This window comes from Anthonomus grandis, chromosome 11 (assembly GCF_022605725.1).
Source record: "Anthonomus grandis grandis chromosome 11, icAntGran1.3, whole genome shotgun sequence".
Lineage (NCBI taxonomy): Eukaryota > Metazoa > Arthropoda > Insecta > Coleoptera > Curculionidae > Anthonomus > Anthonomus grandis.
This window is the reverse complement of record NC_065556.1, coordinates 10,144,105-10,168,534: the sequence shown is the minus strand read 5'-3', so window position 1 is coordinate 10,168,534 and position 24,430 is coordinate 10,144,105. Positions and strand designations below refer to the sequence as shown.

The 24,430-nt window shown below is 33.1% G+C and overlaps 1 protein-coding gene across 2 annotated transcripts in view; it reads right to left on the bottom strand.

Moving 5' to 3' along the window:
• LOC126741952 (tripartite motif-containing protein 3-like) overlaps nucleotides 1–24,430 on the bottom strand; it is a 98,328-nt gene that overhangs the window by 16,628 nt on the left and 57,270 nt on the right. For both annotated transcript variants that reach the window (XM_050448434.1, XM_050448433.1), the window contains exons 8-9: nucleotides 10,757–10,857; nucleotides 3,777–3,891 (exon numbers count right to left, since the gene is read on the bottom strand). In XM_050448434.1, coding sequence (XP_050304391.1) covers nucleotides 3,777–3,891; nucleotides 10,757–10,857 — 216 coding nt within the window. The remainder of the gene's footprint in view (nucleotides 1–3,776; nucleotides 3,892–10,756; nucleotides 10,858–24,430) is intronic.

Genomic DNA, 24,430 nt, shown 5'->3' with positions numbered 1-24,430 from the left:
GGGGCGTCTATACTAAAAATCGCACAGACAACGGCGACTTTATTTATTTCAGATGTAGATCCTGACACAGAGCATCAAAACACATTGGATTACGTAAAAAGCAAGGAACTGGACGATAAATGCATCTGTTAAAAATAAAAACTGTCAAACAGAAGAAATGCAGCTCGTTTAAGCTGATAATTCCACTAGAAAAGAAAGACATCTATCTGTCTGCATCTCTTTGACCCATCGACATAATTGTGAACCATTTTCGGAACCTACAGCGCCGACCCCTGGCCAGAAGTTAAAGGAAACAGCAGAAAAATTAGAAGCATATGACATAAAAGCATTTTACATGTATTGCACATAAATACCCGCTCAGTACGGAACAAAATAGCACTACATGAGGCTTTTTTGGAGGGCAAAAACTACAGCATTGTGTGTATGTCAGAGCATTGGCTTTCTCCAGAAGAGGCAATATTACTTAAGCATGTTGGTTCATAAAAGGAAACCTCTATCTACTCAAGACCAACCTATAAGGGCGGAGGTGTATGTATATATGTAAAACAATGTTTTAATGTTTCAACTTATGATGTTAGTGTATTTTGTAAAGAAAAATTGTAAAGAAAATCTTGAATGTTGTGCTGTACATCTTACTGATTTTAACTTATATGTTTTAGCATTATATAGGTCACCATCAGGAAGTTTTCAGTCATTAATGGAATCTTTGGAAACACTATTAAATTGGATTAATAATAATAAAACGTTCACTTTGACACAAACCAGCCAGAAGCTCTAGACCTCTTTGACACCATGGAAAGCTATGGGTTCAAGCAAACAATTATTAGCAATACAAGGTCTGGCATATGTCTCGACAATATCTTTATTAACTTTGGGATGGATTCTTTTGTATCGGACGTTGTTGATGTTGTACCATCAATGCCAATATCAATAGTAGGGCGAGTGTCTGTAACAGAGTATGTCGACCATTAACGCGAAGAGGTATGTCTGTATTCTTTGATAGAGTCTCTTCGTCTAACTTGATGTGAATGTTGGTGAGTGTTTCAGGGAATTTATGGAAAATTTGGAGGAAGCCCTCATTCAGTCTTTTCCAGAAAAAAAAACATATAAAATTAGATTAGATCGGGAACATCTATATCTCTTAAGTCAGCTTTCTCGATAATATAATTCTCCAGCTGCTAAAAGAGAACTTCAGAATAATTTACAGATCAGCCATACAGCAAGCAAATATCAAGGTTAACGATCACTTTATTAATTGATCTAAAAATACATTGAAAGTACTTTAGCAAGTTATTAAATCTAATATGAGCATTTTTAAATCAAAAGAAAATGTTAATTGTAACGTAATTGCCAATGAATTAAAATTTTTTTTTTCAAATATTGCTCATAACACTGTCGCAAGCATTCCTATTTCACAAAACGATCCTGTACAGGTTTTGCCATGTCTGAATGCTTCGGGAAATTCATTCTCCTTCTCAGCTCTATCTTTTATAGAGGTCAGGGATATAATAACAAATTTAAAAAATAAAGCAAGTCGCGATATCTTCGGCTTAAATGTTAAGCCTATAAAATCAATAAAAAATGTGATAATTGGTTCCCTGACCAAACTAATAAATCGATGTCTCCAAAATAACACTTTTCCAGAAATACTGAAGTCAGCCAAAGTAATACTTATTTTTAAAAAGGGGACCGTAACAAGTTGGAAAACTATCGGTGGATCTCATTACTACCAATTTTTTCAAAGATTTTTGTGAAGTGCATTTTGAGGAAAATGATTTATTCACAATCTGCCAGTTTGGTTTCCGAAGAAACAGACTGAAGACTGAGAAACAGATACTGTTATGGCAATCCTGGACTGGATATGAATGTGGAATTGTCTAGGGCAAATTTTCTTACGGAGTGCAAACACCGAAGATTTTTACCAGAAATTAAGAGACGCCTGCTATACCAGGATCTTTTCTTTTTTCCCTAATTTTCATCATGGGGAAAGTTGACTCAAAAACATCCACTAAGAATGGAAATTTTTAAAATGTTCACCGTTGTCAAATATGATACCATTTCAGTCTATTGCATTACAACATTACAATTTACAGAATTTTTCTTGTGAACAACTTTCCACTCTTTTTTTTTCCTTGAGTAACACTTTTTATCATTGAGAAGAAAGGAACGTAATACGGCCTCATGATCAGACAACCCAGCATTTACAATTCTACGTGCGACCTGCGTTTCACAGAGTGTAGAGCAAACATAATCAAAAATTGGTGCTGAATTAGCAGTGATGCAAGTAGGTTGATCTACATGCATACTTAAATTAAAAGATTTCTTTAAAAGTCTACATATCGACACATAATTGTTAGCGTTATTGCAGTCTAATATGTCACCTGTCAATATTATTATCGATGCATTTACCTATATTTCGCTTAAAATGTAACATCAACAAAGTTATATTTTTTTAAAAACTTTTTAATAATAATAGCAAAGTTCCACCATGAACATACTGAGTACGGGAATAGATGGATGCCAGAACATAACTTTCTATAAAAAGGTTCACCTTGTTTGAGTAAATATTCGGTCAAAGCAACAATAACAGGATAATCTTTAGATGCTAAAAATAAAGAGAATTCATCAGATGATTTAGGTGAGTCATGACTCTTCAAAAGCATTTGTGATAACTCTCGCAGATCTGTTTTTATTTCTTATGCATGGATTGATATATTCAAGATTCTTAAAATAGAAGCGACTGTGACTATACATAAGATAAGGTTAGTACTCTTTCTTATAAACAACAGATTACTTAGACTTGACAATGTCACCTGCGTAAAACTTACATTACAACTACATTATTTTTACTATTATAATTAATAAAATTACCAAAAATGTCCTTACTTAGTCTGTGGAAAGGAGCGCCACTCATTACTTTTCCTGTTATATCATGCAAGCACCTGACAATTCCCTGAGATTCGATGATAGATGTACATAGATAAAAACTCTGAATTTCTGAGATAAAGAAAAGCGTGTTTTATTTATACAGCAGTTGCTATGTTCATATGGAGATGCTTCTTTTGACTTGACAAAATTATTTGTCAGCTCCACCATATGCATAGAGTTGGTATGCGGTTCAACGTCATCACAGTCTTGGATTACCACTATTAGAACCTTAGCGGCTTTAAAAGACTACAAATCATTTCTAAGGGAAGCTATCTCACAAGATTAAGAGTGATTTTCAGCCTCAAGATATCTAATGGAAGTGATCATATCTTTGCTAAGAGCCTGTGTTTCCTCCGGGTCTTTCAGAAGTTGATACATTTTTTTCTTTTATTCTGAAATTAGCTTTTCGAAATCCTTCTTAGTCTGGGACATCCTATCGATATCAGATCTCAACTTTAAAGCCTTGCCTCTCTCTTTCAATTTAATTCTATAACCATTTTCCTCTCCATTTTCAATACGTATCTCTTCCTCAAATTCTTGAGTTTTTTTGAAGGCATTTTCCTTAGATTTTAATTCAGTATAAAAATTGTTTACTACTGTCAAATAGTTTTGACTCCAAGACTTCTCAACATTGAAAAAAGTTGATTTTCAATCTAAATATGTAACATACATAATGTATTGTAAAAATATCAAGGTGACTATATAAGTAAATGTCAAAATCGAAAAAAAATCAGAATCTGCCATTAAATAGGCCATGATAGTTGAAAAATATTTTTAAATGGGATCTCTTTGGAGTCTTAAGCATATATAATTTTATGTATACAGATCAACAAAACGCAAAAACCTACCTTGCCACTTCCTCTACTACCATACGACGCGACAGGATTGTTATGCTCCGAAACGTCGAAGAACAATGGATTATCTTTAATAGCCCTTTCAATCACAGATAGTTTTATACCATATCTAAAATTGGAAAATTAAATCAAATCAGTTAAATCCTATAAATACATATTACAAATATACAAGGTGGCTAAACGAAACTGAAAAGGCGGCTATGTCGAGCTCGTAAAGATTTTAAAAAGAAAATGCTCGGAAATTTAGATTGACGTGTCAAATGGAAACATATCAGAGTACAATACTATCCCCATCTGTCATCGCTTAGCCAGACTGGAACTAACCTCAAAAACTTTAAATGGAATAGTGGGTCGAATAATACCTTGTTTTAAAATTCTTTCTGTTGAAATGTTAAAATAGTTTGAGAACAGCTGAAATAAAATCCTCTAAACTAGATACAGCCGTAAAGAGAATTAACGCCGTTTCATTTAGCCACCCTGTATAATACAAATATTTTAAAAAATTATATATACAGTTCGTCCAGTACCGGGAATAATGGACGACGCATGAGATGCGAGAGGGGAAATTCGGTTGGAATTTTTCCGTGTCATTGGCGCATCCTTTTTTTATTAATCTGTTTAAATGCATTATAAAATATTAGTTCATTAAATATCTAGCACAATGTATGTATGTACAAGAAAACTGTATAAAACCTTGAAAAATAAGAAATTAAACAAAAATTAAATATTTTTTTATAATTTATTTTTGCGGATAAATTAGGATAATGGCCAAATAAATAAATACTTAAAACTTTTTTTATGTAAAATGCAATTAATTATTTTATAGAATTTAAAAAAATTACATTTTTTTAAAATTTAATAAAAGCTAAATAGATTTTATTTTTAGAATATATTATTTTCTTGACCCTGTTTCAGCCTATTTTCCAATTTTAAAATTCAAATGTTATTATAGCAATCCATCATGACAATGTAATATGATATATTTATACATATGATGTAAATTGTCTTTGATGTAAAAGGCTTGACGCCGTCATTAAAAATGTGAAAGCTGTCCTAGTTTTTAATCTACAGCGTAATTTTGAAAATCTATGAATTTGGGACTCTTTTTTTTGTATCTCTGTTACTATTTAAAACTTTGAAAAAGTAAAAAACAGTTTTTATTGGTTTTTGCCACAGAACACAGAGATGTTTTATTATGTATATATCTGTTTTATTGTTGTTCTGAAGTAGTGTTTTAGAATTTTGAGATAAAAAAATTAACTTTGAATTCGCTTTTGAGCAATGTAACAGACTGCACGTCAGATAAGTGAGTCTAGTATACTATCCAGAACCCACTTATCTGATATGCAATACTTTCTATCAGAATTAAATGAGAGGAAAATAATCTCATTTAAAAGGAGAGCATCTCTCTCACACCAGGTAAAGGGAAGGGGGCGAGCAGCAAACTCAGAATAAACGCAGAATAAAAATACACAGATCATTGGTGCAATAAAACATGATTTTTCAACTTGGAGACGTTGATGAGATTAAACATATAATATAATTAAACATATATTTGCGCTTGAAAGAGGAAAGAACGAAATTTAAATTTGAATTTATTAATATTTAGACTTTTAAACTGGTTAGGAATATGATTATAGAGTTTAATAGCATTAAATGTAAATGACGTTTTAAATAGAGCAGTTTTTAATTAGGGCATAGGAAGTGATTCTTTGCTTCTTATATTTAAATGATGCACTTTGTTTCTTGGAATAAATCTACTCTTGAGTTTTTTATAGAAGAGGTCTTAGAAGTGCCGGTGATAATTTTATGCACAAAATTGGCAAGATGAAAATTCCATCTGTGTCAAACAGTATCCAGTATCACATATTCAGCCAATTTGTTTCTGATATTTTATGCGATATGTGGTCTCCCTTTTTAATGCCATATAACAAGAACTTTGCCTAACTAACCTACAACAAGAGTTTTGCATTTTCTGAATTCTTTGTTGTTCTAATAACCGCAAACTAGGCAAATATATAAAACCACAGTAACCATAATGACTAAGAACAAGAGACTCACAGAGTAGCTTTTTTTAATTTAAAATTAAGTGAGTGTCTCTGAATTTAATTTTAGGGCCAAAAAGGCCTCTTTTTGTTCAACTGTTTGACATGTTCGCTAAAACGAAGATCTTCGCCCATATGTAAATTTCTCGCGGAAGCTACGAAAGGAAGTATAGCCCCTCCTAGGTTAATATTAACATTATTTTTGACAATCATTTTATTTTTTTTACTTGCAAAACATAGAAGCTTGGAAGTCGTGATTAACACGCTGTGTTGCATCAGCAAAGTTGGTGGCATCAAAGTTATATACCAGTTGCATATCGTCAGCAAAGGCGGTAGCTGTACAGAAATTAGTAGAACAAAGAATATCAGCGGTGTATATTATAAAAAGCAAAGGAGATAAAATAGAGCCTAGAGGAACACCGGAACGAATACTTAGGGTTTGAGAAGAAGTTCCATTGTATGTTACTTTCTGAAATCTATTATTAAGAAAAAATTAGATAATATTTAAAGAAGCATCTGAGCACCTATAATAATCCAGTTTGGAAGACAAGAGTGCGTGGTCCAGGGTATCAAAAGCCTTAGAATAATCTAATAATATTAAGAGACTGGCCAGGCCTTTATCGTTAGACTCCAAAATATTATCAGTTCCAGACACAAGCGCTGTTGCTGTATTTGACCCTATTAAAAAGCCACATTGGTTTTCAGGTATTATGTGACTCTCGATTACAAAACTATATAATTGGTTGTATAAAATCTTTTCATAAATTTTAGATAGTACTAGCAAAATGCTAATTATACGAAGAACGGAAAAGGAAGTTGGATTATACTCTATATCAGAAGTGTGTAGAGCAATAAAACCTCATTAGGTATGCAAAAGTTATACCTGGTGATCCACCAATATTTTATGCCACTACCTTAGTTGGGTATTAGTTTCAATGTAAAATTCTTTCTTTTCGTTGATTGCAGGTAGTGCCACCCGGTTTTGGGTCAATTTATGAGTTTTGCCCATTGTTACCCACTGATAAACATTGAAAACGGTTCGCCAAAGGCGTGCAACTGGGACTTGTTTTTTACCTTATAATTAATATACTTAAATGCTATTTTATTTTAGAAAGTTACTTTTGTTTAAATGGAATAATATATTTTTTTCACAAATTTATTGAACATAATATGTAGAGTAAAACAGTTGAAAATGTTACTTTTGGATCTGGCACTTTTTGAACAGTGTATAACAATTTTAAATTATAATAGATTGTAGTCTTCTTCGTCATCTGACGAACTGTCATCACCTCTTGACATTATAATTAAAGGATCGACTGTCTGATCGATGAGGTTGTCAAGATCCCACGTTTTGTCCTCTTGCTTAATTACATGCTGGACTGCTTTTCGCCAATTCTCTGGTGTCGCTTCCGTAATGGCTTGATCAAACAGTAGCTTAACATCTTTCATTTTAAAAGTCGTGTTTTGTCTTGCTACAAATCCTTTTACCTGCGCCCATATCAGTTCTATAGGATTTAGTTCGCAATGATATGGCGGTAAGCGCAGTACAGTTATATTATATTTTTCGGCTATATCTTCCACGGCGTATTTCATGAAACGAGTTTTGTGTAAGTTTGCTATTGCCAGCAGTTCTTTTTTTATCAAATTTGCTTCAAACGCAATACCTTTTGCAGTCAGCCAATCGATAATTTCTTGCTTTCTCCAACTTGAAGTTGGCGTCTTCTCTATTCGCCGTGAATGATAGCTTGCGTTATCCATAACCACCACCGAATTAGCCGGAAGAAATTTTATCATTTCACCAAAATAGTCCTCGAAAACGTCTGAGTTCATGTCTTCATGGTAATCTCCTGTGCGAGTCGACTCAAAGGTTAGCAGACCTTCTTTTAAAAATCCCTCTTCGCTTCCAATATGTGTGATTATAAGTCTTTTTCCTTTTCCCGAAGGTACTTTAATACCCGTCAAACTCCGTCGTCTCCAACAAACAATTTCGTCGCTCTCCAGTAAAAGTGCTTTGCGGTTATGCTTTTCCCAGGCAAAATCCATATTTTTTAAAGTTTTCCATAAAAGTTTTCTACTTATCAACGGAATACTGTCATCTCGGCCAAGCTCCATTAAAATTTTGTCTAGGGTGGGTATTTCCTTTTTAAAATAAAAAGAGTGAACTTTTCTTCGAATTATACATTTAGCATTTCCATCAAAGACTTTTCTAGGTCGTCCTGGCTTTTGCTTGGGAGATTCCACTTGACCTGCTACTTTTCTTTCCCGCAACAATTTGAAAATGGTGGACTTTCCAATTCCACTCATTCGAGAACATTTTTCAACAATTTCTTGCACAGTAAAACTAGGGTAATCGTGTTTTATGCAATCATGTACATTTAAAATAATAACTTTTTCACTCAGCGATAGTGGAGAATTTTCAGTACATCTTTTCGTTGGACTGAATACCTCCATTTTTTAAATATTGGGATAATAATATTGTGATTACACTACAGCGTAGCAGTGACTACTAACGTTTAAAATATGATTTAAAAGTATTTATAGTCTGTATATATTACCTGACCCCATTTTTGCATGTTACAAAGCGTTAAAAGATAAGTACCTATACAAAAGGATTAAAAGTATTTATTTAGTATTTAATCTCTTTCAAAATAAAGGCATTTAATCCGTGAAAATTAAATTCATAAATATTATAAGTACCTGCGCCTATGAACTACCACGAAATGTAGCCAAACAGAACGGAATTCCCCAGTTTATTGCTCTATACACTTCTGAAATAGAGTATAGCAATTTTAGTTAGAGGTTTACCAATAGCGGTCTTCGAAGAAAAAGGAAAATATTGCCTTTCGATACAACATATAATGTGTAATATATAAGTGTCGACTAAAGGAAGGCATAGTTTCACATAGAACCAGAAATATCATCGGTTCCTCGCGAATTCGTTTTAATTGCATAAATAGCATTATGAATTTCCTCAATAGTAGAAAGTGAAAAATGAAAAGAAACATTTTCGTTTAATTTATTACTGTTATAAAAGTCGATCCTTTCTTTTCCTTTAGTAGAACTATTTTGTAAGAACGATCCAAAAAAATTGTTAATGGAATCAGGGTTAGATAAATGTGGTGGTAAATTATAATTTTTGTTAGTCTTAGCATTCATATTAGAAAGAGTCTTCCACAATTTGGCTGAATTGTTTTGCGAACATAGATATTCAATATACTGTTTTTTTGATTCTCTGACAACCCTAACTAAGTAATTGCGGCACTGTTTATATCTTATACGATCATCGTTTGAGCGACTTTGTTTAAATTTGCGCAACGCTGCGTTGTGTCGTTTTTGTGCTGGGACTACCTCATTATTCAGCCAGGGCGCTGTTTTTCTTGAAACTCGAATATTTCTTAGTGGAGCATGAATATCAAAAATGTTTAAAAGAGTTTTATTAAAAATTTCAATTTTTTTATCAATATTATTAGTTTGAAGAATTTTAAACCAGTTGGCTGAATGCAAGTCATGCTGAAAGGCTTCATAGTTAAAATTTTTGTAACATCTATATGTGATACATTTTGCTGGAGTTTTAGGAGATTTTAATTTATATTCGACAAAAACTAACTCCTGGTCAGACAAATTATCTGTTCATAATGTTCCACAAGAAACGAAAGAATCAGGTTCGCTCACAAAAAGTGGGTCAATAAGGGTGCTAGTATGTTCAGTTATTCTTGTTGGCTCATTGAATATTTGGGATATGAGTCAAAGAATGATATGAGTCAAGACAATGATTTAAAGCATTCATTTAAAGGCTTATTAAGGTTAAAGAAGTTTATGTTTAAATCACCCATGATAATGACGTGATCAAAGCTAGGACAGATATATACAGATATATGTTATATAATAATAGAGATACAATTAAATATAATAACAAGATAAAATATAAATAAATAAAATTACTCTGTAGAATAAAACCTATGACAGGTATCAAATTTTTGACAATAGCAAATTTTGTTTCATAAAAAATAGTAATCCAAAAACCACAAGGCTCCGCTATATACTATATAGCAACCCACTAACCTAACAGTGTGTTAGAATTGGGACACCCTATACATACAAGTAAATATCTGGATATGAAATATCTGATGCACTAAATATTATTAAGAATATTTATATGTAGATATAATAATTTATTAATACTTCACTCACTATACTATATCAGCTCTTTAATATTAACTAAAAAAATTTTCAAATAATTTCACAATATTGTATACTACTAATTAGTGACCGCTGAAGTAATCAACTCAATGAAACAAGAAAAATTTAAATACAACACAAATATCGGAGCAGACAGTGCCAAAAACTATAAATTATATTGTACGCCTATGATCAAAACCAGACTCAAATACGAATCCCACACCTGTGGTAAAATTATCAAAATAGATGAAAGAAAAAAAGTGGGGGAGAAACACGCTATAATTAAATATTTGATTGCTGACCAATTAAAAAACCGCGTACGTCGAGTGCCGGTAACGTCCCACGTACTTTGACCCCAAAACTGCGTCGTCTGGACCGTTGTTGCCACTTATTAGTGATTTAAAAACGAAATATTCCTTGAGTATTTTAATTAAAACTTAAACTTAACAAATAGACTATTGATAGTATAAAACTATGAAACTAACAATAATATATAGATATTTTTAGCGAAATTAGTACTATTCGAAAGAAATTTTAAGACATTTTTAATACAAAAATTTATAAATAATAGATAACGAAATTCATAAACGAAGTCTGACAATCTCGCAAATGCCACAAATTTTTGTTTTCCGCGTTCTTTAAATTCTCTCCGTCCACGTCCATTCGCTGGGCGAACTATATATGCCTATAGAAAGCGCAGATACAACAATATTTTTTGATTGATAGGGAGATTTAATTGCATAAACTTACCTTCCCGCCTTTTTAGGTCGGAAGAATATCTTGTAAGTACCATCATCACAGTCTTGAATTCTAAGTAAAAATGTAGGGTCAGGACCTACTTCAGTCGATACCTGAAATTGAATGAAATATATATAATAATTGTAGAATCATTTGGGTAGATCTTTATTTCGTAATACTCATAGTATCTAAGATAAGAATACAGCTTTAGTCAGTGATACAATTACGAAATCTATAACCCACACTGAGAAAAATACATTCAAAAAATTTGTATTGGAAAAACTTTGGTTGTCACAAAATATTTTTTAACTTTGAAAAAATATGATTTTTGCCACAGATAAAAACACTTTTTTAAATCATGTTTGCTGATTTCAATAAAAAATATTCAATTGTAAACAAATTCTTTTTTAAAATTTTGCTCTAATGGTTTGTACCATTAAAAAGCTTTTTGTAAATCCTAAAAACCACTTTGCTATAATAAAATATGCAAATATTAATAAACGCATTTTACAAGACAATAAATATAATTTTTGTTTCTGAAAAGTACTTTTTGGTGGTAAAAAAGCATTCTACAGCGCCTTTAAGATTTATTAAGATATATATTTATTAGATCTTAAAGATTTATTTTCCAAAGTGGCGACTCGGAACTCGTAATACTTCGAGAGATGTGACGCGGTAGTTTACTACTGGAATTTGCGTCCTGCAGCGACATGCGACGTTATTTGATCCGGTTTAGGTTAGCGGGTACGGTCGGTCGACAATTGAGTAGGCGAATATATATTTTTATTTGTGAAATTGGTGGTTTATCATCATGACGAATTACATTGAAACAATAACATTTAGATGCCTTCACAGAAAACTTCATTGGTAAGTAAATTTCTATAATAATAACTAGGTATCTTCCTATTTTTAACAGTAAAGCTGGGTTTAAACAGGTATAAACTTGTTAATACAAGTTTACCTCAATAATCGACTCACACACAACATATAAAAACCTGTATAGGTTTTTAAATGTTTACCATTTTACATAAATTGAAGAAGAATAAGTACCTATATGGATATAGGTATAAATTCTAATAATACTTATCTCGTCTGATCCATCTATGCTGTTAGGTTAGAGTTTTGACGTTGCCAATAAAAGTGTGTTCCTAAATTTCGTTAGAATTGGTGTCATAAGTAAAGGATATTTGGAAGCCTATTTTAGCGGATGCCTTTAACAAGAAGTCAGACCAAGATGGATACCGAGAAATTGATGGAGTTGCTATCAAGGTTTGACGAACAGAAAGTAGAACAAGAAGGAAGAGATCTTAAAAAGAGAAAAAAACAAGAGGAACGAGACCGTAATAAAGGTTCTATACGTTGGCTTTGTAATATCAGAAAAAGGTGTCAAGACTGATCCAGATAAAGTAGAAGCAATCCAAAAATTGGCCACGACCCACAGACAAACACCAGTTTAGAAGCTTTCTGGGCCTTTATACCTATTACAGAATATTTGTAAGAAATTATGCTAACCTTGCAAAGCCTCTACATAACTTCTGTTCTAAACTAGCACTAAATATTCTTTAATTTAATACACTACTTTCATGTAAGCATGCTAAATATTGTGGCACCTTAATAGATATAAAATATTGATCACCATGTGATCCAAAAAATAATATCAGTAAATATGAATATGTGTTTACCATTTTAACCCCAACCAAATCAAATACATTATTGCAAAAATCATATTCAAATAATTTTCATTGCACCTTAGTATTGACTAAGAAAATTGATTAAATAAAGTATGAAATAGTTCCTTGTAATTTTTTTAAAAAGGCATTATTAAGTACTTGTACTAATCCATAATTTATATATTTGGTTACTATATACATTAAGTTGAATCAACCAAAGAGAATGACTGCTAAGATAGTAAAGTTCTTAAGATTTTTATTTTATCACACCCAATTTGCTCAGAATGTTTTAACAAGACTTGTAGAGATAATTAGAGAGATAGAGGCAAGTAGAGATAATTTTTTTTTATTTTTTCATGTTTTATTGACATTTTTATAATCTACGGAGATTTAATTTTTGACAAGTTACATTTAATAATTTTTAATAATAGTAATTTTAATTTTTCGTACAAAAATACAAGGGAAGGAAAAAATTAAACCCTGCTCGGTCCTTGTTAACACACCCTATATATATTATCTAGACTTAAAGTTATTACTTTCTACCTGAAAGAATTACGGTTGAGAGTTTTCTCTTATTAAAATCGAGTACTCAAGAAGTGAGAGATCTGGTATTCTTATGTCTCTGACAGCCTTTACAGCTTCGTTCCTGATAAAGAACTTGCAGACTGCATCGGCTTACATTTTAGAGAAGTTAAAGTTCTTGACAACTCACAAGACACCATCGGGTCTTTGGCTTGCCTAGGCATTTAGAAGTGTATATAATTCCTCAGAAGTTTTAATGTAAAATGAGCATAGTATGTGAATTTTCTGAGTGATATTTAAGGGTTTCTGGTTTAAATAGGGCTACCAGGACGTGAACAGAACCCTTAGTCGCACCCCATTCGATTTTTTTTGACAAAACAAAAAACCCTTAGTGCGAATTTAACATTCTGCCTTTCTATAGATAAGGGATATAAGTCACTTAGCTTTTAAGCTAAGTGTTTTAATAATTTGTCTTGTTCCAATTCATGCAGTCTTTTTATGACGGAAAAAGGAGCACATTTTTCTTGACCTGTCTCAAAATCAGGATAACAAAATGTTTGATCAAGCTTTGAATTTAGCTAGTTATTAAAAATACATTTCCATAAATGTATTTTTTGTACATTTATGGAAATGAATTTTTAATTTTTATTTAAATGTAAAATTTTGAACTGTATCAAAAAGATAAAATAAGGTTCTCGCTGGATCAGTATGTGGGTATCAGTATCAGGATGTGGGTAAACCATGCTGAGTTTATTAAAGGGTATAATATTACTCATTGCCTTACTATTTAATGCATTATTATCATTAACGGTACAAAATACTAGGTAACCAATTTCCTTTAAATTTTCTATTATTGTTTTAATAAAGTGATATAACATTTTCGATTTTATTCTGGACACAGGACATATATAAATATCTTCTTTGAAACTCGAACATCGGCTAGTTAGCATAAATGCCACCGCAGAAGATGCAATAGTATTGTTATTTACTGCAGTCCCTACAGTATTGCCTCCTTTATAATTCGGATCATAAATGAATAATTGAATTTGATCAAAAAGAAATAACATTTTTATCTTTATGTGTTAGGTACTCAAAAATATTTTGAGCATAGATTTTAAAAAAATGTACTTTCATCGATGCGAGGATCTGTTAAAAATGAATTGCGAAAGTTTTTTACTGTTTTGGGATGAGGCAGTATAAGAAGGACATGGTTAGAAAAATATTTATAACAATGGCGACTGGTAGTAAATAGAATTGAACATAATATGATGGTGCTGGGTGAATATCTATACCTCTCCCTTGTTAAACATAATAAAGTTAGCTGTTCTGAAACAAATTTTAAACAAACCAACGGGTTCCATGCGAACCACGCCAACTAGAGCGTTTGAGACTCTGCTGAGCCGTCCACCTCTGGACCTCTTTGTGCAATTCGAGGCAATGAGGACTGCGCGAGACCGACCATGCAAAAATCTAGTCACGAGCCGCACAGCAATGCCCTCTCCTTCTGATGGGCAGTGACTCCATGGCTCCAGTGACAGTGGATGCAAAGGATTCTTGACGCACATTGCAGGCAGAGAGGAGTGGCAGCATTCCAACAGGCCGCATTGCTAAACAGGGGGACCATTTGGTACACAGATGGCTCCAGAATGAATAACAGAGCTGGATCAGGGCTTTGTGGTGGGATCCCACATACCAGTAGGACATACTCGCTGTATTGAAATGCGGACAGAAACCCATAATCGGTATCGCCAAATGGTAGCGGTCGCGTCAATGAAGAATCTGCTGGGCAAGTGGACCCATCGAAGACGGATTGAGTGTCCTGGTATAAGACAGGCCAACGCGCACATAGCAAGGCCCTCTGCCTGTCTCACAAAAAATCTACTACGCCTAAAAAGACGCGAAATTCAGCTTGTAACAGGTCTTTTAACCGGACACTAGCACTTAAGAAGCCATATCCATACCATCGGCATTGCGGACAACCCGGAATGCCGGTGGTACTGGGAGGAGGATAAAACCGTAGACCACGTGGTCGGGGACTCAGCATTCAGCTGCCAGGTTCAAATACTTGGGTAACACCTTCAATGCACCGAGCGACTTTAAGTCCTTCAGATCAGAGAGCCTTGTGTAAGTATTTATTGGTAAGTATTTCCCTTATATAGAATTTTTATTGTTTTTGAAAATTTTGTTCTTGCGGACTTAGTATATGTTAGGTGTTATCATTCACCTCTTCCTAAATTCACAAGCCGCGACTGTCAGATACATAACATTCGCTTGTGAAGCCCTGTGTCACGAAGGGCAACAATTATTTGGGAAGAAGACACTAGATCCAGAAGAGCTAAGTACCAAAGCAGCAAAAGTCCTGTACAGGCTAATGCAGGGCAGCGAAGTATTAAGCTGGGTAGAACACAGAGATAATAGCGTGAGCAAAATAAGTCTATTATAGGTTGACGTTGTCGAGTGCCAATGGAATGAAAGCTGAAACAGCCCGAAAAACGAAAAAAAATTAATTGCACTTAAAATTTAAGGAATATGCATTAAATAATAATGTACATAGTATACTAATGTATAGGATTTTAGTTTCGGGTTTTTTGTAGTTAAATATTTCAATGAAACTTTTATTATAATTTATTTGTAACTTTTTGCTAATACGTTGCATTTCATGTTGATAAGGCCATATAATAGATTTATGTATTAAGCTTGTGATCAAATTAAATATATGTTTTAATATTAAGTGACTTATACAACAGCATACATGTCCAATTAAAGTCTTGTTGCACCTTTTTTCTACTTGATCTCTTTCTCAATTATTTTACAATTTTTCCCTTGCAATGGTATAAAGTTCTAAAAGAAATATAATTTGAAAATACATAGATAATAGTGACGCTGGTATAATGTAAGCAATGGATTGGAAAAAAATTACAAACATAATGACTTAACTATTATGGTTCTCTGGACATTCTAAAATGTCTCAATTTTTCATACATAGCATTTAACTCATTAATCTGAGGGTGCATTTCAACTGACTGAAGTCTTCTACATCCGCACAGTAATAACTGAACTCATCTTCCATTAAATCTAACAAAACCATAATTTAAATATACGTATTATATAAAAAACTTATATAAACAAAGCCGAATTATTAAAAAAAAGATAAATAATATGCAGACATTCTTCAAAATTAGTCAATAAGTTACCTAATAAATATAATTTTTATGAAGCAAATATATACTATACAGGATAGTACAGTTTCCAAAGCAAAAACTTATATGAAAAATGAAATATGGAAACCTCAAAATAATATCAGTTTGTTGTTGTGTTGTAACTATATTCGAAAAATGCTTCGTTACAAAGAGACAGGCGGTCAAAGTTTTAATTAAAATATATAAAGTGATTATATTTTCAAAACTACTTTAGATATTTAATTAAAATTTGGCATATTTGGATAGGTAGCAAAGATACATCTTAACATGAAAGAAATGTTATTTTACTTCAAGCAGTAGCGTGCGTAGCAACACATCTTCGCACAATTTTAATGAAAACAATTGTAAGCCACTGGTTTTTCTAGTTTAAAAATTATTTCCAGAATCCTTATTAAGTTTACCACAAGAAATCGGTTTAAATTTTGTTATTTGACTTTCTGTTTGCCAAAAAAAAAAACATACTAACTCCAAAAAAAAATTACGACTTAAAATGAAAAATTAAAATTACACGTAAAATTACAAAAATTGTTCAAAATATAGTCCATCCACAACAATACATTTTTGGAAAAATTGGACACAAAATTTGTGAAAAATTGGGCACAGAGGAAAAGTCTTAAGATCAGTCCCCTTAAAGCCGCAATTATACCATTTACCAAAAGACGAAAGATTGAGGACCTTGACCCACTATTCTTGCATGGTACAGGAATGCCTATGTTGCGAGAGATAAAATATCTGGGGGTTGTGTTGGACTCCAAATAAAGCTGGAACCAACATCTCGACAAAGTAACCAAGCGATCGGAATCAATTTTATTAACGACCAAAAGCATGCATGGGCAAACCTAGGAATTATAGCCCAAAATGGGACACTGCATCTACACCAGAGTAGTAGTGCCCCAGCTCACTGTAACTTATGCTGCACTAACTTGGTGCCCAAAAACCCTGCAGGTAGGACCAAGGTTTAAGTTTAAAATACAAAGGATCGCATGTCTAGGCATAACAGGAGCCATAAAATCTACACTAACCGAATACATGGAAGGCCCACGTAACCCCCCAATTACACCTGGTTATTCAAGAAGACGCAAAGCTGCGACTTAAGCGAGTAAGAAGTTAACTTGCCAGAACACCAGAGAATATCAGGAATCTGTGAGGCAATGAAATCATAAATGATTTCGGATCACATGATTCCAAAGTATTGCTTCCGCACACCATTCAAAGTTGAATATCCAACAAGAAAAGAATGGAATGACAGTAACCGCAAACCAGACATAGATTTTATTTAACACACAGATACACAGATTAACCCGATACCGACAAGGGAACGGGAGCTGGAATTTTTGTAGACAAACCTGAGCATGAAACTGTTGAAATAATAAAGATAAATGTTTAAGAAAAACCAAACGCAAATGTATCAGTTTATATATGTTTTAGCGAGACAGCTCACTATGTTATTGAAAGACCGAAAATGTTGAATCCGCAAAATGCTATATGTAGTGAAGATTAAATTTAGGAGCCCGTGTTTTTACAGTTAGTCTTTGTATAACCTTTTACTGTAACGTTTCGTATATTAATAAATGTTTTTACAAATTGAATCGTGTACGTGATTATTAAATTCACCTGCTCATAACGACCAAATCGCAACAGAAACGTGCCATCCGCTTGGAAGACATGCTACAGTTTTTCAAACAGAAATATTTGCGATACTAAATTGTGCTAGGGAAAATATTATGAGAGCATACACTAATAAGCAGATCCTAATAATAACAGATAGCCAAGTCGCCTTAAGGGCCTTATCGAACCCTAGGCTTACAGCAAAACTGGTTTGGAAATGCCTCATAGAACTGAAAACCTAAGGAGACCGCAACTCCAGGAAATGAAAAACTGATAAACTTGCAAGAAAAGGCTCTACGGCACCTTCGGACCAGAACTTACACTGGGAGTGCCAAGAAGCACACTCCGCAGTGAGATCAGGAAACGGGTGAAAAGAGGTGAAAACGGGTGAAAAAAATCAAGCTCACTGGATAGAAATGAGACAGCTGAAGAGAGAAAACATGTTTATGAACTTTAAAATAAAAGAAAAAATTACTAAAGATCTCGTTACATTTAGGAGGAACAAACTCAAAACACTTATAGGCATCAGAACGGGTCACTTGGCCGTTAAAGAACACCTAAACAGTTGGAGTGTACAACGGAGATCTTAATTGCCGATTGTGCGAAAAGGAACCAGAAACAGTAATTTGCAATTGCGAAACCTTGTGCCGCAAAAAGCAACAAATATTTCGTCAAGATACACTAGACTCAAAAACATTAGGTACCACAGCAGCAAAAAGGTACAAAGGCAGCGAGGTGCTAGGTTGAGTAGTACAGATGTATATCGGGGTGAGCACAATAAGCCTTTAGGTTGAGGTGTATCGCTACAATAAACGAACCCCATGGGGAAACAAAAAGCTGACGCACGTGGCGTCACGGATCGAATTCCTTCCAATTTTGCCAGTATTTTTTTGTTACTAGACACTCTATAGTTTACTTATTTCTATGGGTTCTGGTTGGGCTCATAGCGGCTAAACCCATGAAGGAAAAAGGAATTTCTTCCATTTTCTGATCTTGTGCCGAGGTGTCTTTTGGACTATTTCTTAAGCAGTCCTTAATAAGCCGTAAGCCTATGTCGTGACGAACACCCCATCACTCCCAAAAGATGGCCCTATTATAATGTAACAACTCGGCTCGTAAGCCCTCTAGTTTATTGAAGTGATGTTACTTAATTGGTTTATTATTACATTATTACTCATCATGATTACCTTATTACCATATTATTTTATTGTTACAGCCCTATATCTTTTCTTTCTTTTTCAAATCATAATACTTCAGACATTTAAATATGTACAGTGCATCCGTAAAGTAGCGGATAAATTCAATAAAAATACAATTCTGAAAAAATTGCCCGTCGATTTTAATATTTGGTTTAAGGTTTTTCTACATGGAAATTAAATATACAGGGTGACTCAAAAAAAAGATATGACGTCATCAATTTGTTTTTTAAATGGAAACCACAAAAAAATGCAGAATCAGAAAGAACGCATTTGTTTACAAAGGATATGGTACAAATGAATAGTGGTTACGTAAGCAATTTTAAACGAAAAATGATGATAAAATGTAAAATTAAGGAAATACCTTTCTAAATTAAATGATATTTTGATTTTTAGTAGTTGTTGTTAGTGAATGTATTTTGGTGCAACTATTTTTGAGACTATTTGAAGTATTTTTACATTTGCAAGTGGTGTTTATTCTTTTTGAGAGGCGAAAGCAGTGTCATCCTGCATTTTATTAGTAACTACACTTTATTACCTACTGTTATTGTATGAAATGAGAAAATTAACCGAACGTGAAAGAATCGAAATCTTGTGCATGATTGGTTTCGGAAATATGTCACGTACTCAAAAAGAGGTGGTTCAGTTATTTAATGCAACTCATCCTGATCGGTCACCTATTAGCCAAAACATAGTAAGCAGCATATATAAGCATGCATATTTGGCATAGTAAGCAGAGTTGAAGCAAAGTTTTATGAATTCGGGCACATATACGGATGCACTGTATTTTGCTAGGTACATTCCATTGCTTTATTGTGTCTTTTCACCCAAGGCCAAGACTAATAGATTTTTTTCAATAATTTAATTTACCAGATATTCTTTAACATATCAGATCTAGGAAGTGTTTTTGTTGTTTAAAGCTTTAAAATGGCAAAACTGGCTAACAAACTCAACTTATCTGGAAATATCCCCTGTAAACCAGTTTGTCTTGCCGGACTATTTAAAACATAACAAAGAAACTCCACAAATAGTTCCAAGTTCAATCTTGGAGGCAAGACATGTGGACCACAAACATTATCATTAATAACCCCTATCCACCCGTTTACCAATTATTCATTTTGAAATGATAATGGCCGAATTTCTCTAGGATTTTCATATGCCCAAATGTGGAGATTATGGTAATTTGTTATCCCACGTCTCGCAAAAGTGGACCCAACCGTACAAAGATTCTTTCTTTAAAAAATTTCGATTTAAATATCGAAGATGCTGAGCTCCTTTGCGAGAGCTGTGTTGAAAGAAAATGGCCCAACATTCAAAAAACTGTCACAATAAAATGCAAAAACACTGACAGAAATAATCTTTTTTGTTTCATGGCCTACCCAAAAATTTGGAAAAAAATTTAGGTCCAATTGCCTGATAAATTTATTTTTTTTAAGCAAATTACGTATTAAATTTAAAAAATTAAAGGACTCTTGAAATAATTTTTAACCAAAATAAAATGACTATCGTACAATTTTTTACAAAAATATTTCCGTACGCCACTAGTGAAAAAATATAATATTATACAAATAATAAATATAATTTTATTTATAATTTTGACGACCGACCTGTTTTTGTGTAGTGTGTGTTCTGTTTTGTGCCAGTTTTCTTGGTTTTTTAGCCAACATCGCTTCTCGCCAAAATATGGGTTTGTCAACAACTGACGCAAGAGAGATAAAATCCATTAGAGAATCTATTAAAAACACTAGAGAGTTTTTCACGATAAATTTCTATCGGATGTTGCAGAAAAAGTAGCAGCATTAATAGGAGAAAAGTTCGAAAAACAGCTCGAATCCCAAAACAAAGAAATATCAACCCTAAAAACTGGATTACGTCAGATGCAGGACGAAAACAATCAACTCCGGTCCCAGATAGAGAATCAAGAACAAATCATGCGCAGCAACAATATTTGGATTTTTGGTTTAAAAGCTAAACAACACGAAAACATCCCAGAAAATGTATTATCCCTGCTAAATAATAAACTTAATTTACATATCAATACCACCGAATTAAAGAAATGCTACAGAATTTCGCAAAGAATTCCTGGCCGTAAACCGCCAGTAGTGCTTGTGCGGTTTTCAAGTGATGAAGTTCGATCGGCGGTACTTAAAAATAGAAAAATGCTTAAAAACACTGGTGTTTTCATTAAAGAAGATCTGACTAAGACACGTCTGACTTTATTAAAGTCAGACGGAACGGATCAGTCAAGCAACGGACCTTTTTTCTAACAAATGTGCGTGGGTGTCAAATGGCAACATTTATGTCAAAGCAAGTAATGGTTCCGTTCATCGTGTTCTGAACGTGATTTAGTGGGGCTAAAAAATAGGCGTGAAAAGGACTAAGGCTAGCCGCATATTATTTACAGCCTAGGGCAGCAGAGGATTTTGTAACACACGCAATTAAATTAAACGCCGCATATTGGACGTAGCAGAGGCGAGGCCTGCGCGACATAGTAACAGAGTACTCTGTCCAGCCTCTGTCGGTTGTGGAGTGTGCACAGTTTTCTGTGCAGAGCGGCAACTGTTGTAAAAAAATGGAACTCCTAATTGATCTCGTGCGGGAGAATATAGTATTATAAGATACAAGTCACAAAGATTATATGCGTACAAATATTGTTTAATATAAACGTCACTTAAATCACTTAAGAGATTAAATTCTCCATGCGTTGTTCTTTTTTTTTAAATGAGTACTTTCACCTAAACACTTTTTTCGCCGTTTTAAATAGAAACACAACAGAATATTCCAGATTTCCGAATCCGATTCTGAATCTAAACAAAGTTCATCTTCTGTAGACATATTTAATTCTAATAACTAATAGGTACCGTCAATTTAATTATGCTCTTTATATGACAATATAGGTAAATATAAACATAACAAAAAAAGACAAATAGCTACGACATGCAAAGGTCCTACGTTCAATATGCGGCTAGCCTTATACATGTAAATAAAATGACAGGTACTTTCGTAATTATTTGGTTGCTCAAAACTCTTGTTCTTGGATAACTTTGCGACAAACTAACTTCCTAAACTTCTTAGTTACCTTTTTTTTCTTTTAACTCTTTTTTTTATAATCTTTGTTACATATAGTTTTTTTCATCTCTTCAAACGCACTATTTAATTTTTTTTTTCTTTTATTTTTGCTTTTACTTATTTACTCGGGTTCTAATATATATATTAATTTATGTCCTTGGTAAAGGTTTCACATATAAACTGTAGGTCGCTGTTGGCTCATTTTGATGATTGCGAAATACTGTTCAGGGGATTTTAACCTTATTGCAATTACAGAGTCATGGCTGACTCGCGATATTGATAGTGATGCTGTACGCATCCCTAATTACCAACTAATAAGAAATGATCGACAAAATTATAGAGGTGGCGGTCTTGTTGCCTTTGTTCAGAGCAGATTAACTTACGAAATTCTTTTGTCTGAAATGTATGAATTTTTAGAAAGCCTTTGGTTAAAAATTAATATTGATGGTGAACCGCATATTTTTGGAATAATTTATAGACCTCCAAATTCTAATATAGGTTTTTTCGTAACATTAGAGGAAATACTAATTGATATGTTTTCTAGTTTTAACCATATAACCTGCCTCGGGGACTTTAATATTGATGTTTCAAAAGCTTATGACAACCATGCACGCCAATTAATATCTTTGTGTGAGACTTTTAATCTAAAGCAAGCTATAGCTGAGTTATAGCAAAGTTATAGCTGAGCCGACTCGTATTTTTAATGGCACCAGCTCTATTATCGACCTTATTTTTACTAATCAGCTAAATATTTTAAAAACTGGCATTATTAACTCTACGTTTTCCGATCACTTTGGCATTTTCTTTGAATTTAGTGGTATGGTGCCGGAAGTGCTTCCTAAAATCGTGACCTATAGACCCCTAAAAAATATGAACTTAGATAACTTCCAGGCCGATCTAGAGGCCATTCCATTTCATCTTATATATGATTATCAATCTATTGACGACAAAGTAAAGTGTTTAAATACCAACCTAGTAAAATTTGTTGATATCCATGCTCCTGTTAAAACATTTACAGTGCGAAAAAAGAGAAACTCTCCTTGGTTGACAGTATAAAACACATATAAAAAACTTCTTCAAAAACTAAGAGATAAAGCGCTAAAAGATTTCAAAACAAGTAAATTGCCTGCAAAGTGGGAGTATTACAAGCAACTTAGGAACTATACCACCACAGCCGTTAGGGCAGAAAAAAAAGCTTTTTATAGAAATAAATTTAGGAACTGTACATATGGGGAAAAATGGAGTGAATTAAGAAAAATATTAGCTTGTAAGCAAAAACAGATTCCTGGAGCTTTTAAGAATCCCAATAATTTCAACAATTATTTTGTTGACAGCAGTAAGGTACCTAGCAGCGATAATAGTCAGGAAATAATTAATTTTTATAAAAATAATTCCTTGTCCGTTTCAAATTTATTTTTATTTCGCCCAGTGAGTTATAATGATATATGTTCTATTTTATTTAGCATTAAATCCAAAGCATTTGGTATCGACAATCTTAATATAACATTAATTCATATGTGCTGCCCTTTTATAATACCTTTTATATTGCATATAATTAATAAATGCATTGAAAGCAGCTATTTTCCCAAATGTTGGAAAGAGGCCTTTGTGATGCCATTGCCAAAGGTAAATAATCCAACAGATTTTAGTCAGTTTAGATCCATTAGTATTCTGCCTACATTTTTAAAAATTCTTGAAAGAATCTTAGACACTCAAATTCGAAATTTTTTAAATGCTAATGATATTTTGTTTAGAAAGAACTTCAGTTGTGCTTCAGCAATGGCGGATGTTATTGATGACATCATAAGATCTAGGGATGATGGTATGATTTCTGCCCTTGTTTTATTGGACTATACGAAAGCCTTTGATTTTGTTAATCACGAAATTTTAAAGTCTATATTTCACTATATAGGTTTTTCCGATAAAGCTATTAATTTCATTAATTCTTATTTAAGCGGTATGGTGCAGCGAGTCATGATAGAGGAAAATGTATCTGAACCCTTGGAAGTTGATAATGGCGTGCCTCAGGGTGGTATTTTAGGACCCTTATTTTTTATTATTTATACTTTTAGATTTTATTTTTATTTAAAAAACTGCCTTTACCATTTTTATGCCGACGATGCTCAGTTGTATTACTCTTTTCTGCCAGAAGATGCTAAAAATGCGGAAGCAAAAATTAATCAAGACTTACAAGCCATATGTGATATTTCTTCAAAGCATTTTTTTAAAATTAAATCCTTCTAAGTCGTCTGTAATGTTTATTGGTAATAAGCAAAAAATTAACCATATTTTAAACAGCAACACTATTAATATTAAGATGGGTGATGCTAATATTCCTGTTGTAGATAATTGCAAAAGTTTGGGCTTAATAGTGGATAGTGATTTGCGATTTCATCAACACGTTTCTAATGTTCTGAAAAA